We start from the raw sequence: 13,491 nt of genomic DNA, 5'->3' as shown, positions 1-13,491 counted from the left end.
TACTTTGGAGCTTTGTTTTAGTGTCACATCAATATAGATTTGTCTGCAGCCTCAACTGACAGAGCAAGAAGTAGGCGTTTTGGTACACCTCTATCTCGATATAACGCTGTCCTCGGGAGCCAAAAAATCTTACCGCGTTATCGGTGAAACTGCATTATATTGAACTTGCTTTGATCCACCGGAGTGAACAGCCCAGCCCCCTGGAGCACTGCTTTACCGCGTTAGATCCAAATTCGTGTTATATCGCGTCACGTTATATTGAGGTAGAGGTGTATGTTTCACATAGCAATGAAACTCCTACATATATGGCTTGCAAAAAACCCACAGCTTAACATTCAGTAAAAACAGTTGCTCCTCATAGGCCCTGCATTAAATTGTAGCTCTGCATGTGAGTTTGACTCCGTTTGGATGCATTCATTGCTGGAAACAAATGTTGTTTATTTCTGTAGCACCTTTCATTCCAAAAGAACCCAAAGCGACATACACATTCTATACGGGGATCGCGAGCCCCACCTCTGAGAAGAAATGTCAATTATTCGGTGCAGAGCGTCGCTACACAACAGTTAAGGAAGTGAAGTGGGAAACGTTATGATCCAGGGCAGAAGATAGTTACCTAAACAGGAATCTGGAATACCTCTCTGTCATCGGGCCTCAGTGGGTCACAGCTGAGGATGCCAGGTTCAGGACAAACTGGTGAGAAATAGGGCAGACTCTCCCCTGGACTGGTGGTTATTCTTCCATAAGATATACCAAACCAACAACAAAAGTGAACTTCTGTCTCCTCACACTGGCTAACAAGAAGTCAGAAATGCAGTCTCCTTAGGTATCCCAGCCCTTGATGAGTGGTTATTTAAAACCAATTTCATTAACCACAGGGTTCTTCTGATCCCAAAGGACGAGCCACATACCCAAGTCAATATATAACTCAGATCTTATCCAATAATCACGCTATTGACAGTCCTTTAGTATCCAATATCTAGCTGTTTATTTGTAAGTAGGGTGACCAGACAGCAAATGTGAAAAATTGGGACGGGGGTGGGGGGTAATAAGAACCTATATAAGAAAAAGACCCAAAAATCAGGACTGTCCCTATAAAATCGGGACATCTGATCACCCTATTTATAAGAGAAAAGAGGAGAGAGTTAAAATGGTCAAAGGAATCAAATACATATGCTCATTGCAAAGTTCTTGTATTAGATTTGTAGCAGTGATGGAATAAACTGCTAGCTTATAATGTCTCCAGTAACATCCAAAAGTTTAGAAGGTCCTCAGTCCATTGACTGTAATGCTCCTCTTAGTGTAAGTCTGTAGTCCAGAGATCAGAGCAAGAAAGAGGCAAAATGGAGATGCTTCCAGTGCCTATACTTTCTCCCATGTGGAGGGAAAATTCTCAGTTTTAGTTTGTGAAAAGTCCAGTTACAAGATGGAGTCCAGAGTCACATGAACTAGTCACGTGACCTTGCATGCTTCAGTGACTCAGGAGCAGCTATTACCCATATTCTGTCTGAAGCATCCTCAGGAAGGTCCATCGAGCAGGGATAAGCTTCTTCCATTGTCTGTTGTATGAGCTAAGTGTTCTTTAATGGGCCATCAACTTGAATAGTCCATTCACAATGTGCTGGCCTGACTGGATGTAAGCTTAACTACCTTGTGGGTGTTACCACAGGAGCAAACACTGTTTGCAATATTGGTACACAGTCAATATTCATAACTTAAGAGGATACATGCATACAAATAGAACAGTCATATTCAGCAAATCATAACTTTTTCCATTGATCCCTTACGTGACATACTTTGTACAAGATTTGTTGCAATTGTATGATGATATACATGGTCATATTTTAATAACAGAACGTCACACCCTCCACTTATGAAAAGTTGTAAGGCTTCTTAATGACTTGGTGGAGAGGACCTTGGTTTAGGGTTTTGGTCAAAAACACAGTGCCCCTTAATGCCCTTAGGAAAACTCTGTTTCGCTCTGGTTGTATACGTTTTCAAACCTGGCAAGTGTCTGAAGGTATGTTCCCAGTGGGGACTTCACTGTTACTCCCAGGGAGGAGGGGGCAAAGGGTAGGGGCCTTGTGGTTTTGTCTGTGTGTATGCATGCATGTACTGGTTCTTAGGCTGCTGATTACAGTGCATCCCTTCAGTACTAGGACTGCCAAACTAAGATGCCATCTGTTCTGAAACAGTCTTTAAGATTGATTCTGCCAAACCCTTTCCTGGTGACTTAGCTTTGCTGGGCGTGTAGCAAGAAGAAAATGTCTGAGTGCTTGTAAGAATCTAGGTTTGAAAACCGTTTTCCATCTCCGAACCCTTTACAATACCTGTGTGTGTGTGTGTGAGTCCATTTTTGTTGACGTAGAGGAATATTTATGGGCTTCTCAGAAGTGAATCTTAAATGTATTTAACATTAGCATTTGGCTTGGAGCCCTGCACTTGACACCTCAGATTATGATGCCGTCATGGATTATTCATATGTAGACACTAAAGCATGCAAACGAAACCAAGGAGAGTTAAAGAAGCAGAAACTAACTTTCAAAACCATAACATTCATCTGCCACTATGCAGTTAAATATATTCTATTTCAAGAGAGAAGGCTGAGTGGCAGGGCTTCCAGCAGAGACCAGGGATATTGGATTTTGGTTCTCCCAGAACTCAGATAACTAGCATAGTCTTAAAGAAACTTACTAGCTGTTTCCTCCTTATGTTCCTGTGACTGATGATGGACGACCAAGTAACTCCTATGTGACTTAAAGTATATACTCAATACATGTTTAATGTTCCTGCAATAAAATTCAGTTTCTCTAAAAAGAAAAAAAGTTCAGATCTGGAAGCTTGTTTTGTCTGTAGAAATTTCCATACCAGATCAGACCAAACATCCATGTTGTGTAGTATTTGTTTTCTGACACTGGCCAGTGCCAGATGCTTCAGAGGAAGGTACGGGAAATGCCGTGGTGGACAAGTATGAAATAACCAGCCCATAAGGGATGTTTCTTCCTTACCTTGATCAGCTAGAGGCTGCCTGCTGTCCCAAAGTACGAGGCCCTCTATCTCAAGACCAAAAAAAAAAAGTTAAAATGGGAGTTCAAGTTGAGAGTACAGGTCTGTAACAAGGTTAAAGATTCATTTTGGGATAATTACAATCTCCTTATAATGTTTATTACAAAACCAATAGATTCAGAGTTAAGGTTATGCTTAACATATTTGGATTTCTTTAAGCTATGGAAATGCACTCGGTGTACTTAACTCTGTAGTGATGCTGTGCAATAGTCATACAATTATGAATTTTAGTATTTGTGGTTCAGATTAGATAAAATTATTTTAAAGGCACAGTAGTTTTCATTTTGTTTCCCTTTCATGGTGTTACTACAAGGCAGAGGTAGGTACTCTCAGTATGACACAGATGCTTAATTTCTTAAAGGGCACACTTTTAATTGATTTTTTAACTAAATAACATAACCTTTTATTTCTGCTATATCTTTTATGAGCCAGGATGACCAAAACAGAACTCACCACTCCAGGTGGGGGTGCATCATCAATGTATATAAAGGCATAATGTGATTTCAGTATAATATTTGCATCATATTCTTAATATATCCTAACATTTTGTTTGCATGTTTGAGTATAATTTATGCATGATTCATTACTTGTTGCAGTTTGAAGATAATCCAACACTGGCTGTTCCGAATGAAAGCCAAATCACCAACGGGTGACATGTCATTAACAAAGCTTGCTGAAAACCTACATTGTTGAGCTTCATCCCCCTTAAAATTGACCACCTCTGCCAGGCAATGTGCTTTAAAGAACCTGTGATCTCGTTGAGAAGCTAGGTCCCCAAAGGGTTACCTTGTTTCATTTTAATAATTCTTTGCACTTTCAGCTAAGAATATTTTGTTTTACAAAGGGTAAGAGCTTAGTTCAATTAACTCACATTTTACACATTCAAATTCTGCATGAAGGATAAGCAAATATTTTGTAGCTGAATTCTTATTTTCCCGCCCCGACCCTCTCCAGTAGTTGGAATTCTATTTAACTATTCAGGAACTATTATTAACTATTATGCACCTTTATACTGCAGTTTTAAAATTGGGATCACCCAACATTTTCTTTCCTGAGAATATTTCAGTAGAAGTTGTCTAGGTGCCCTATATTTTGTGGAAGTTCTAAGTTCCCAAGCTGTAAACTTTAAAGTTTACTAGCTTCTGATTCCGTCACTTATAAAGTAGGCTGCTTCTCTCATCGGATGTTAAAACATGAAATCCTCCATTCCATAATAAAGTCTCATAATTATTTCCCCAGGGCACCTTGTAGATAGCTCAGCAGCACTCTATCTCCTGGCAGTCATCTCCCATCTCTTCTTCAATACCTTGAAGGCTGCTTTAATGAATCATTAGATGTGTTGTAAGAAAATACATCGCTTAATGCAAAAAGGGGATTTGCTGCTGCATGAGGATTCTGTCTGAACAATTAACTATGAAAACAGTGCATAGGTCTGAAGCCGAAATTCTTAGACAAAGTTTCCTGTGTGCAGTAGTGAAATCCTACCTACAGTTACTGAGCTACCTACCTACGGTTACCGAGTTATACACCGCCCAGTAATCCAAAATTCCCTGGAAGCTTTCCTCAGTAGCTAATTACTTTTCTGGGGTCTTGTGTTGATATTATAACCTCAAAACACTAGGGAGGAAAAACTTTTGTACTTAGTTACAAATGTATATAAATGATCTTACAAATAACATGTGATTTGACAGATAATACTGCCTGACATGCATCTGATTTTTATTTACAAACTTTGTTTTAGCATTGGATGATAACTTGCTGCTTCTTTTCTGTACTCAGCTGTTAATGCCCTGTTGAGAATTTCTGTTAATACCTTTTGTTGAACATCCTTTCACCACATTCTTATGTAGTATTGGGTTAAAGACAGATTGCTGTAGCTTGTTTCTCTTTCTCTTCCATGTTAATTTTCAATGTGAAAGGGATCTCCACTGTAAAGATGAATCTTTCTCTTTCACTGGGGTAAGTTAGTTCAGGTACCCATGGAAACAAACAGATTTGCCATGTGGTATGTTTTCTGTTGTTTGCAAAAAGGGACTCCTAGACCAGTTTTCTATATGTGACCTCCCTCTGCTCTTCCTGTAGACGTAAAGGACATTAGTTAACTGAGTCAGACAAGCCCTTCAAAAACAAGTGTTGGTCAGATTGATGATGACAGCTCTTTGGACTGATAGCATTAATTTTCTTCCCTTTGCCTCAGAATACCTTGCATTTATATAGTTCCTATAATTTCAAAGCACTTTTCAAACTATAGGAATCCTGTCAACCACCTCTAGGGGTGACATAGGGTAGGTATTAATAGTCACACCAACACAATAGAACATTTTAAGACAAGAAGCCAAAGGTGTCTCAGCCAATTGGAACTTCTGGTAGGCAGAATGTCATTACCCCAATTTCAATTTGAGCAGGATGCTGGGGTTAACACTTCACTTTTATATAAAATGACTTTGGGATGTTTAATAGTGGTCAGAACATTGGTTTTACATCTCCTTTGAAAGATAGTCCCTCCATCAAGATATTGCCTACTATCACCATGCTAAGACATTTCTTCCAAATCTCTACTGAACGAGTGTTCTGCCTACAAAGCTACCAACACCACATCCGTTCAATAGCAACGTGCTTTGTCTTTGTCTTCCATCCAAGTGCTGAAGCCATCCTGGCCTTGCTTAGCTTATAAGATCTGATGAGATCATAAGGGAGATGGCTGGAAATCTCTACTGCTTCTCCAAGTAGCCAGCAATTTTTGTTTTATGCTGATCTGACATGAATATATAAAAATGAATGCTGAAGATGATTGACAAAAGCAAAATAATCCACTGGGGACAAGAATTGCTTTAAGGCTTTTGTTAGTTCTACCCTGATGACTTTCAGTTCTCTTAAAGAATTTTTTAAACTTCAACATGGATATTGAATGTTAGTCTGCTTTTATGGAGTTGTCATTTGGAAATATGAGTTTAATACACATGCTTGTCACTAAACTGTTTATACATATTGATGATTGATCAGCTCCCAATTGACCAGTAAGCTTTCAACTTGATTCTAGTGCTAATGGAACTCTAAAGTGAAATAATGTATTGATCTGCTCTGTCCATACATATTATTCTGAAGAATTAACTGTAAAGAGCTTTGGGGGAGAGAGGCAAACATTCTCCATAAAGACACAAGATGGTACTGTGACTTCACAGGGATATTGGAAGCCATTGATGATGATCCTTTTACTTCATGTTCCTCCAAACACTGCTGTTGGGTTGATTCACTTTGCCTTCCCAATAATACTGTTATTTAATATTAATAGTAATGTTCTGGTCTACTCTTATAGCTCTGTAGATGAGCATGATACTTTACAAACTCTCAGGTAGGCTAGGCATTACCCTAAGGGTTTCCAGTTGAGTATGAACAAAATCCAAAATAAAAGAGGAGGCATGAGAGTTGGAAAAGAGTCTCCTAAGAGATCAGTGATATAGTTCAGATTTTTTTTAAATTAGGGGAGGGAGGATGCATGGCACGTGATAGAGAGGGTGAAGTTACGAGCATAAAGGGCTTCTTGGAGTGGAAAAGAGAGTAGAAAGTGGAAGAAACCAAAAGCAGGTTCGTACTACAGGGAGGTGTTTTAGGGACCAGTTGACCCAGTGTTTGTTCCCCTAGTGAAATATAAGTGAGTTTTGGTATTGACTCTGCTACAGCTCTCCAAAGACAACTGTTGGACTCAGCCATTCTGTCCATCTTCCCTGCTGCTTTGCTACTGCTGATTGTAGTGTCACAGAGCAGCAAAGCAATATTGTGCCTTAGGATGATCCAGAACTGTGTTGTCCCCAGGTGACAGTCTTGTTTCGAGGACCTTTATTGCTACCTTGCTAATTATTCTGGTTTCAGGTTCCCATAAAATGTATTGTCACATTTAAAGAGATCAAGAAAGGCCTGTTCTGCACTTGAAAAGTCTCCCAGTATAACGATTTTGTTGGAAGAGTGATTATTTTTCACCAAAATAGTGTTATGGGTAGAACTCTTAGTATGGGTGCAGTTACATCAGTATAAAGGTGCTATATACAGAAAGAGCTTTCCCTTTCCTGTACAGCAATATGCTATACCAACATGAGCACTTTTATACTGGTTAGCTGCACCCACCCCAGGATGATTGAATGGCATTAACTGTTCTGGTATAGTTGTAGTTGTATGAGTTCTATGTGCAGATCAGCCCGACTTCCTGAAATGAAATAAATTCCTTTTCGTTATAAACCTGCGCTTGAGAACCAAACATTTTCAGCATCAAAGGTTATGTCTGCTCAGCATCTTGGAGTCCCCGTGAGCAAACCTCTCAGGCCAGGCCAGCGGGTTTGCGCTAGCGCTCTAAAATCAGCCGTATGGACAGTTTCAACTGGAGCTCGGGCCCCAAAGCCCACCCTCTCCTTAGGCTTCAGAGCCTGAGCCGCAACTTCTAAGAGGTGTGTACACAGCTATTTTTAGAGCACTAGCGTGAGCCCCACTAACCCAAGACTCTCAATCCAGGCGCGCAGGCTCACTCCTGGGGTTCCAAGTGCTGCATAGACATAACCAAAGAAGTTTGTTAAAATAGGGTCAGTTATGACCAATGTTGTGGTTATCAACAAAATGCAACATTAGCAATATACCATGGGACCTGGGAAAGAGAGTTAGGCTTTTATCTCCAATGCATTCCTGTTCTTCATTCTTGCTGTCATTAGAAACAGTGTCGGGGCTCAGCAAGTGAAAAATATTGTGCAAAGGTTGGGGGTCTGCCTCTATCTTCAGTGAGAGAGAGCTCTTTTTCTAACAATGTGGGGTCCCCCTCTGAGAAGGGCAGCATTAAACTTGTTCTCCTGTTGCCCTATTTTATGTTGTAATGCTTGTAAAGTATTTAATCCTTTGCCCCTCCAAAACAAAACTTCGCAGACAATCTAAACCTCAAACTGTATCAGGACCCATTTGATTTTTAAACCTTTATGCTCCGCATATGGGTTTAGTCAGCAGAAATGTAAGGGTTGCATCCTCAGCTATTATCCAGTCATATTGGTATATATGGCGCATACGCTGTGTGTTCTTGAAACATTCCCCGCCCAAGGAGACTGGTACTTCTCTAGTTATGTTGTCCTTTTCTCTTCCCTGTTCTTTATTAAACACGCCAGCTCTCACATCTTTCTATTTCCCCCAGGTGTAACTGAGCTTAAATGTTTGTCTTGAGAAAGCCATTCCATTCAGGTCAGCTAAATAAAACTTGAGCTGCCGTTGTAAGTAATAGACTGCCCAGTCGTTTTCTGTTTGATCTCCTTGTCCTGTAACCGAATGGAAACCAAATTTTCAAAAAACCTTTTTGAAATGCCATGTCAGTGTCTTTAATTGCCTTATTATTTACAGTATTATTGCTCATTGATGGGGGAGGAAGGTGTGCCTGACTTTTCCAGAATGAATGAGATTTGAAATAGAAACATGTACTTACGTTATGAAAAGTTATTTTAGTATCATCTAGACCAGTGATTCTCACACTTTTGTACCAGTGACCCCTTTCACACAGCAAGCCTCTGAGTGCGACCCCCCCCCATAAATTAAAAACACTTTTTAAAATATATCTAATACCATTATAAATGCTGGAGGCAAAGCAGGGTATGAGGTGGAGGCTGACTGCTTGCGACTCCCCATGTAATAACCTCATGACCCCATGAGGGGTCCCAACCCCCAGTTTGAGAACCTCTTATCTAGACCCTACTCTTGTATGTTTCTAAATATAATGTGTAGCTGCTGCACCTAGTGCTAAAATGGCATTATATGATTAGAATTGCGTGAGCTGGTTGGCTCATGGATAGAGGTCTCAGCAAGGCCAAGTGTTTTAAGGGAATTTGGAGACATGATGGAAACAAATTGTGTGTTTTGGGGTAATCTAACGATTTGGCATCTCGTTCTACTCCAGCTGACAAGGAAAACCCTCCATTCTAACTCACTAGTAAAAGATAAATTAGTACCGGAGTGGACAAGCTTAACCCAACTGATGAGCCTTCATTGCCAACTTGCCAGGAGCCTGAGGACTGCATCTACCTTGCATGAAATAGAATAGATGGCAGCACTCTCCTAGAACATAGACGCTATAGAAACAACATGTGATCCTTGTAGAGTTCCATTGGCTGTATTTGACCTCAGGCTGCACTTTGATCATCTCACTTCTTCACGTTGCTCTAATCTTTTTAATTATGATTGATTGAACTCTCATTTACTCAATTATTTTTATATCCATCACACCATAGTGTATCAGATAAGGCTTTCAGGTGCTGAGTTTAGCGAAACAAACGTGGATCCCCACAGTTCAACCAAACTCCTGATTCTAGGATCTCTGCCATAAGAATGTTGCTAGGCTTGTCTCTAATGTTGTCTCATCTTTTTGTTTTATTTTGTTTGTTCTAATAATCTGCACTGTTACCAAAGTTGCACGCTTTTGCCTACTCGTAGCTTGTTAAAAGGAAAAGTGGTGACAGGCTAATCGTTGAAGATTAGTGGAGAAAATGTGATCTCTGGAGGGTAGCTACATCCCATTCATCTGAAGGAGCTTTGTACACCTTGCTCTTCCGTTGTTTCAGCTTCCAGGTTATTTTTAGCGATTTGATCCATTCTTTTTTTCCTCCTCCAGCATTGCCATGGCAACAAAAGAAAATATGACTTCGCAGAGAGGGATATTGAAGTCAATACAAAGCAAAATGAACACCTTGGCCAGTATCCTTTCTGAAAGAGCTGTGCTGCGAGTGCCTTCAGGAAGAAGCTATCTCGACACAATTCATTCTGCAGATTGGGGTTCAACATATTTTAACAGGCAATGGCAATATAACACAGTCATCGTACGTCTGCTGAGCCGAAGATTGCATTATGCCTGTCCCACTCCATCAATAAGATGTCTTGCTCAGATTAACAGTGTGATAAACTTAGCTGTTGGGTTTTTTAAATGCAACTTTGAATAGTACATATAAGCCAACATTTAATTTTCATTTAGAGATCTAGAACAACAAAATCCAACATACTCCAGCTACATACACTCTGCTAGCAGTATTATTGTATTGTTTTCCTGGCATTTTACTTTCAGGGACAAATGGCTGCAGTTTGATGTGAATGTGTCATGGCTGTAGTGCAGAGCTAAATGTTTCCATGACCTGAAGATCCCCTTGTGTCACTCAGACCGCTTGATTTTAAGTTTTTAGTTTGTTCGTTTCATCTCCCCCATTTCATGCTCCAGGCTAAAGAATGTGCTGGATTGTGAAGTCATGCGTGTTTACCATTTTTCCGACTATTTCTTCTTTTCCATTGTAGCAGCACAACGAGGGGCATTAGACTCATTTGATTGGACAGAAGATATGTCCTGGAGATATGTAGCTTGATGAGACATACATTTCATTAAACTGTTTTTAATGACTGGCACGAACAAAAGCAACTCAATAAACTTTAGCCTTAAAAGATTCTTGGGTGCAAAGACACAGCTCTGAAACTTGCGAGCTCGTTGCAGATCTCATTTTTATACATTAAATAAATCTCAGCATTTTACAGTGAGGGCAGTTCTTCCCTCTATGTCATGCAGTAAACAGTCTTCATCTGTGGGATATGAACTATTTCTGTAGCCAAACACTATCCCTTTACCATTACTAGTGTTACCTTTTGTATTCAGCTAGCCTAGATTTCATGCTGGATTACATATAGGCTTCTGCATAAACACCAACTTTAAGCTTTTCTGTTATCCTCTTCCTCTCTTTTTATTAATGAAGTAAAATTATAATCTTGCTAACTAGCCAAAAGGCCTTTTTGTCACATCTGTTTTCTTTGGTTTGTGATTAGTTCTGAACTCTTTGCTTTGCTGCTAACGTTCTGTGTATAGCTCTGGGGTCTGCCCAGTTTTGATGCTGCTTGCTAATATGACCTTAACTCAGACCACCAAAGATCGGTTTCCGGCAGTGAACAATCTGATTCAAAGGATCAACCTACGGAAGCGACGGGACTCTCTCATCCTGGGTGGCGTTATTGGCATCTGTACCATCTTATTGTTGCTATACGCTTTCCATTGACAGACATTCTCCATAGACTCTGATAACCTTATCTGCTCCCAACCCATCAAGGAGAAGTGGGTGGGGGAAGTCAGTAGACCTGATAAACAGCCTGCACATGATGGCTGGAATATCAGCATGATGTCTAAGGTTTATGGTGGCAGACTTTACAACACTGGTTTTGAGCTGAAGCTGCAGTATTTCTCCTCCCCTGCCAAAACTATTTCTTCTTCTTTTGCTTAAATATTTTTTTAAATCCCCTGTCTCACTACAAGGTAAGTAATATACAACATTTATGAGAATCAGTAGAGAGTCTTCCCTACTGGATGATGGTAATGAAATCTGTCATTGGCGTTTAAGTGAAACAATTGTTAAGCTTCTCTTAGGTGGAATTTCTTCAGGAAGCCAGTTTCCCCTGAAGGTCAAGTACAGGACTAGATACTTTTGCCCTATAATAAGGATATTGCAGCTTTAAGCCATCAGGTTGGTTTGTTACTGAATACAACCTCTACGTTTTTTACTCATGATTGAGCTATTGTGAGTCATTTCTACTTAACTTGTGCTGTGAAAACTGTGCTCCTTCCCACAAATTCCTGAGACAGATAAAGATTGTTGCATTCACTTTTTGCACAGAAGATGTCTGAACTGCTATCTGAGGAGCACTTACAAGGTTTTTTGTGGCTTTAAGAGGACTCCAGGAAATATTTCCAGTCTTGCTTTGGAAAAAGGGAGCATAGTATCCTCTCAGTTTTACCGTAGTATTAAGTCATTTAAAGTGACCAAACACGCTTTCACCTGAAAGTAATCTTTTGGGTGTAAATATTTTGGTTTTGGCTGATATCACAAAAGGCTTCATAAAGACATACTAGTTTCAAAAGTCTATTTTAATTTAGATGAAAGGTATTCTAATAGCATTAATATTTTTACACTGTAAGTAGGATGCAGTCTAACCCGTACATTGGAAAGGGAAAATACATCGATTATGCCTGATGGCCAATGTATCTGTGAGCAAAATTGTTAAATACGTAACTCCTCGTAGTAAAGAGTTAAATGAATGCGTGGCTGAATATGCAATTAAGTTTCTTCTCTAGTATCTGCAAAACACATGTACATAGATTTTTTTTTCAATTGTTCATTGTCCAAAAACAGCAGAGATTTTAGATTGTTAGCAAAACCTGTTGGGTTTCTCTCTGCAGATGAGTATCTGTTAAGAAATCTAATGTCAGGAATGTCTTTGATATAGCAAATCTACAAATTACAGGTTCTCTCCCCTTTCCAGTTGTTCTATGCCATCTTCGCCTGTCTTATAACCATAACTAGCAAAACTCTGAGGCACTGGCCTTTTTTCGAAGAACTTGATTAACTATTTGCACAACTGACTTACAACACTCCCAAATTTAATGCGTCTTCCCATTAATCATAGTTGCCAGAGACGGTCCGGAGACCTTCCCTTGTCTCCAGGTCCTCCTCTGTGCTAGAAGAAGACAGGCCACCCAACAGTTATAATTCACTTTATTACTGCTTTCATAGTGTATATGCAGTACCCTGTTGGAGGAAGTAAAGAATTGTGCCTGTGTAGTGTGTGTGAAACCACGCAGTTGTATAAACTGTATTGTTCATTTGGACTTGAAAAGGGCTTATGTGCAGAATACCATCTTTGTGCCAAACAGGCTGCAAAGACTCTCTTTGTCGGTTATTTTTGAGATTAGAAGGCACTTGCAATTAATGCTACTAAAATTGAGGTTTGTCTTTTTAAATAAGGGATGGTCATTTGGTTGATTGGGGAATATCCCTGGTTTTGAAATGAAGTGCTCATTAGGTTTTTTCTGGATAAAGACTGAAGGATAAAGGAAATTTATTAATGAATCTCTGTATATCAAAACTCTTCTCCCCTGATACTTTATTTTCTTTGATTTTTCAAAGGGACCTGACTGGCAGTTATGCTCCATTAGGGTTTATAGGATTTGGTTGCTATGTAGTTGGCAATTATAAGACCTGCAAATCATAAATAAATTTGTTTATTTAATCTGATGACCAGTCTTTTTAATGGGCTTAATTGATTTGGTGCATTATTTAATCTTACCGTGTGCTTAAAAAAAAAGCTATGGAAAATGTGCAGATTGTAGCAAATATCAATCACTTTGTTATGACTGTGGAGGAGCTGATATGTTACAGGGCATAAAAGAGTAGAAATCTGATGAATTCCCTTAGAAAATGAGGGGTTAATATTGGAGGTGGCATTTCAGTGGTTGGCATCTGCTGAGTGACTTTGATTTGGTGCTGGTGTTGAGAAGGTTTTGTATCAAATATATTTAATTTTCCTAGCAGAATTGCCCTTTCGTGAGCTACTGTCAGGCATGTACCTGACACAAGCAGGCATCCAGCATCTCTCTCTAATGGATGG

At 39.6% G+C, this 13,491-nt stretch overlaps 1 protein-coding gene across 3 annotated transcripts in view; it reads left to right on the top strand.

The window, feature by feature from the left end:
- Positions 1-13,118, top strand: part of GOSR1 (golgi SNAP receptor complex member 1) — a 57,637-nt gene extending 44,519 nt beyond the window's left edge. For all 3 annotated transcript variants that reach the window (XM_039507930.1, XM_039507931.1, XM_039507929.1), the window contains 2 exons: positions 9,692-9,774; positions 10,984-13,118. In XM_039507930.1, coding sequence (XP_039363864.1) covers positions 9,692-9,774; positions 10,984-11,108 — 208 coding nt within the window. In that variant the 3' untranslated portion in view covers positions 11,109-13,118. The remainder of the gene's footprint in view (positions 1-9,691; positions 9,775-10,983) is intronic.
- Positions 13,119-13,491: the final 373 nt, after the last annotated feature.

The sequence above is a fragment of the Mauremys reevesii genome, linkage group 20 (assembly GCF_016161935.1).
Source record: "Mauremys reevesii isolate NIE-2019 linkage group 20, ASM1616193v1, whole genome shotgun sequence".
In the NCBI taxonomy this organism is placed as follows: Eukaryota; Metazoa; Chordata; order Testudines; family Geoemydidae; genus Mauremys; species Mauremys reevesii.
Note: the sequence above shows the minus strand (reverse complement) of the source record. Positions and strands in the feature narration are given on the sequence as shown.